Source organism: Mastomys coucha, unplaced genomic scaffold (genome assembly GCF_008632895.1).
Source record: "Mastomys coucha isolate ucsf_1 unplaced genomic scaffold, UCSF_Mcou_1 pScaffold22, whole genome shotgun sequence".
NCBI lineage: Eukaryota > Metazoa > Chordata > Mammalia > Rodentia > Muridae > Mastomys > Mastomys coucha.
Genome location: NW_022196905.1, coordinates 186,338,290 through 186,342,431, shown reverse-complemented (window position 1 = coordinate 186,342,431; position 4,142 = coordinate 186,338,290). Strand labels below are relative to the sequence as shown.

Sequence of the window (4,142 nt, the reverse complement as noted above, 5' to 3'; positions counted from 1 at the left end):
AGGGGAGAGGAGAGGAGAGGAGAGGAGAGGAGAGGAGAGGAGAGGAGAGGCCAGCCAGGGACATGTGGAGAGAGGGGGAGGAACTTGTGGAGAGAGGGAGAAGGGGCAGAGAGAAAGAGAGGGAGGAGGGGCCAAACGGCCTCTTTTATAGTAAGCCAGACATTACCTGGCTGTTGCCAGGTAACTGTGGGGTGGAGCCTAGAAGGAATGCTAACACTTATGTTTTGTATTTAATATTTAAGTGCTGAAATAAAAAAGATTCAGTTATCAATGGGATGACCTTTTTATAGTAAAGAAAAAGGAAGTTTACGTCCAAGCCTGCAGAAAATTATGTCATCTTCAACATATACAGAATGTGTTAGGTGTGAATGCCTGGGACTGAGGCTAAGGGGAAGCATGGCGATTTAAAAAGTGAAAACTGGTTTTCAAGTGCAAACACTAACTTTTTTTGACAGGCCTAGTGACATCTGCAGTGTAGGTGGCCTGTGGGTTAGAGTCCACGCTGTCAGGGAAGTTAGGGTATCAGCTATGGAATCAGGCTGCCTGGACATTGATTCTGGCTTTATAACATACTGTGACTGTACTGATACTGTAAGTGTGTATCACCCTTAGCATTGGTTCATGAGAACAGTTCTAGTCCACACACAAGGGGGCTGCTCAAAACTTCCCTGTGCTTCCCATCTTGTTCTGAATAAAACCCCAAATCCTTGCCCAGAGTTACAAAGTTTCTTTCTCCTACCCCACTCCAACTTTCTCCTGCCACCACCCCCTCATTCATTCTGCCTCATCCACAGGAGTTAACTTCTCAAGCAAGCCAGCCTCTCTCCCACCTCAGACCCCAGGCTGTTGCTGGTCTTGATGCATAAGATGTTCCTTTCTAGAACTTTTTGCAAATTCTTCTTTACCTCCTCTGGTCTTTGCTCAGATGGGACCTGCTAAATGGAGCCCTCTCTGGTCACCTTCTCCCTTTAAAACAGAAGAATCCTCATCTGCTTATAACATTCCAGATACTTCTGCCTTCTCTTTCCCCATAGGAATGGCTGCTGCTACCTCATAAACAATGTCTGCTCTCCCACAGACAGACAAGCTGAATGAGAGCTTGTATATATCGTCTTGGATCCTGTCTTAGTTTCTTTTCTGTTCTACTATAAAACACTCTGACAAAACAAACTTACGTGGGAACAGGTTTATGTCAGCATTATAACTCAAGGGTACAGGCTATCATTTCAGGGCAAGTCACAATAGGACAGATTGCTGAGTTGCATCCACAGTAAACAGAGAGCAAAGGATGAATTCATGCTGGTGCTCAGCTTCCTTTCTCCATTAAAGATATCTAGAACACAGCCAAGGAGTGGTACCACCCACAGCGGGCAGCTCTTCCCACCTCAGTCATTCACATCCATATGATCCCCTACAGTTCATTACCCAAGGGATTCTAGAGTCCATATGGCATTGATCATCACAGATGGCCAAAACCTAGAACAGGGCCAGATACAGCAGGTTCTTCAAAATTCTTGGCAGTTGAGCAAATGGATGGAGGTTCAGAAGCAGAACAGGGGGGCCAGAACCAACCCAAAAGTACCCCTCGTACTCATTCTGACAAGTTAAGGTTGGTTATGTTAACTAACTGCTCTTATTTGTATACATCCTGCGGTTGAGTATTACAGGATTCTGGGTGACAATCATCTACTGGGTTTGAGGTGAACTCTCTTATTTGCTGCTATGAGGCTAAATGGCCCATGACTTTCCGGCTTCTCTGTCTCCACTGAGCCTGACCTTTACAGGGGATTTGAGCTGATGTTTGCCCAGTAAGGGCTTCACTCGTCAAACCATCTCCTCAACCTCTAAGTGTAAAACACACACGCTTGCCGTATGGAGGCGACTCCGTCTCTTCTGACCTTTGTTGAGCTCAGAGGACCAGGCTAATTTAATGTCTTCAACCATCTGTGATAGTCCTTTGTCTCATTCCCCTCCCCTTTGCTAGATGCTCAGGGAAGACTACAGGCCTTCATGCCTGGTGACAGAGGAATGCAGAAAGCCCTGGTCCAGTCGTCCTCCATGTTCTCCATCTTGAATCAAGTTGACTTTTATCAGGGGAGGTGTGGCCTTGGATTGGTCAGGGTGTGGAAAGAAATCCTGTCCCAAGCTCTGCTCCATCATTTCTCTCTGCCTCACCTGGGGAACACACAATTGGGGTCCCACCCATCAATCTAAGAGCCACCTTTGCTCATGAGTCCTGGCTCCTTCTCTTGATGTCCCACTGTGCATCCATGTGAGAGGGCTGCTCTCACTTTGGGATTTTCTCCAGAAAGTGAGATTCCCAATGTCAGTGTTTCTGTGGTCCTCAAGTTACTCTTCACACCTGAATCTTTGATGCTAAATGGCCCATGGTCCGTTGGAACTCGTAGCTGTTTCGATTCTTTTAAATATTCTCCCCATGCTATAGCTCATTTCCCACCAATATTTACTGTAAAAACGTAGATTTTGTCAGAAAACTCATGCATCATTTAGATGTCTGTCCAAAACTGAAATCCGATCCAATCCAATCCAATCCAAACCAAACCAAACCAAATCAACTCAACCCAACCCAACCAACTAAAAGGAAACAGCAAACCCCCAACTTCCTTTTTTCCCACCCAGCATTTTACCTGGTTCACTGCCCCCGCTTTCCTTTACCCCCTCAGAGGAATTCAGGATCTTGGATGCTGAGAGGAGAATGGAGTCAACGTCATCTTCTTCCGCGAGGTGCTTTTCTGGAACAGACCCGAGCACAGCTTTTGGCGAAGCGCTGGAAGGTAGCCTGGGAAGATGAGGAAACAGGCACAGAGATTCGGGTCGCCCACGCCCTCGGCGGCCACCGGAGGGCGCGCTGGGGCCAGGTAGAGATGTCGACTCTGCAAATAGGACTGGAGGAGGCAGCCCGCCAGGGGGCAGGCGAGTGCTTTCTCACTGAGCAGAGGATTTGAGGTCGGGAAGATTCTCACACTAGACCCATCCGGGAAAACTCCGGAGGCTTTGGGATGAAGGGACCCGGGTGTGGCTTCACTATCTTCCATTTCCCAGCGCTCCCCCCTAGAGGACAGCCTCCTGGATCGTTCTTACCGGGGCTCATTTCTGTCGCTTGAGATCTCTCTACCAACTGCCTTGCTCCAAGCATTCAGCTCTGCCGCGTCTAGCCGCAGCATCCCGGTTGCCTAGTAACGGAGGTCGGGAAGCCAGACCCACCCCCCAACCCTTTTCCGGGAGCTGATGCAGAGGACGTGATTGGTCTCCATTTATCAAAGTACACTGATTTTATTGAGCACTTGATAAAACGCTTGTAAAAGGCGGATGCTTCCCCGGGAAGCAGAGCTTGCTTAACGGACTGGTTAGAAAGCACAAACTTCTAAGTAAAAGTTTTCAATAAATACATATGACTTATTTTTGCAAAATCATTGATTTCAGATAGGCTATACAGTCATTGAGAACTGAATTTTAAATCGCAGTGAGTAGGAATTGGCAGCCACTATGATATAATAATTTATTACTTAATAAATTATACCTGGCTTACTTTCAGGGACGAGGCATGATAGTTTAATGTTCATTAGCTATACTTTCTAATTTTCTAGAGCAATGGTTTTTTATAAGACTTGGCAGGTTTTTTTTCACATTGGGATAGCTTTAATACATTAAAAAATTTTGGTCTAATATGTCTGTTAAACCGCTCTTCTAAAGAAAATAATACAGTTCATCAAATGCTACGTATTAACGTAACAATGAAATATTGTGTGACAACTCTAATTTGTGGATGGGGATGGCAAATGAGTGTTGGCTATTATGTAGAAATTACTTAGAGATTTTCATGTTTAAGTCACAACAGGTGGAATAGACTGTAAAACAAAAATGATAGGTGCTTGCAATGTCAACCTCAATTTTAATCTGTGCACTAGTCTCCACAGAAACCTACTTTTATTTTATGATAACTTCTCAATCAATTAACCTATCAGAAAAATGATCATAGGGAAGGTTTAAGTTCTAAAGATTTATTCATTTGTTTTGTGTGTGTGGTGTATGTCTGTGTATGTGTTTGTGTGTGCATGCATGCAGATATGTATGAGTGTGTAGGTGTGTGTATACATAAGTGTAGAAGTTGGAGAAAAGTT

At 45.1% G+C, this 4,142-nt stretch overlaps 1 protein-coding gene across 1 annotated transcript in view; it reads right to left on the bottom strand.

Moving 5' to 3' along the window:
- The window catches only part of Ccdc110 (coiled-coil domain containing 110), a 17,574-nt gene extending 14,346 nt beyond the window's left edge, over window positions 1–3,228 (bottom strand). Inside the window, exons 1-2 of the mRNA XM_031339697.1 lie at window positions 3,103–3,228; window positions 2,649–2,800 (exon numbers count right to left, since the gene is read on the bottom strand). Coding sequence (XP_031195557.1) covers window positions 2,649–2,800; window positions 3,103–3,185 — 235 coding nt within the window. The 5' untranslated portion in view covers window positions 3,186–3,228. The remainder of the gene's footprint in view (window positions 1–2,648; window positions 2,801–3,102) is intronic.
- Window positions 3,229–4,142: the final 914 nt, after the last annotated feature.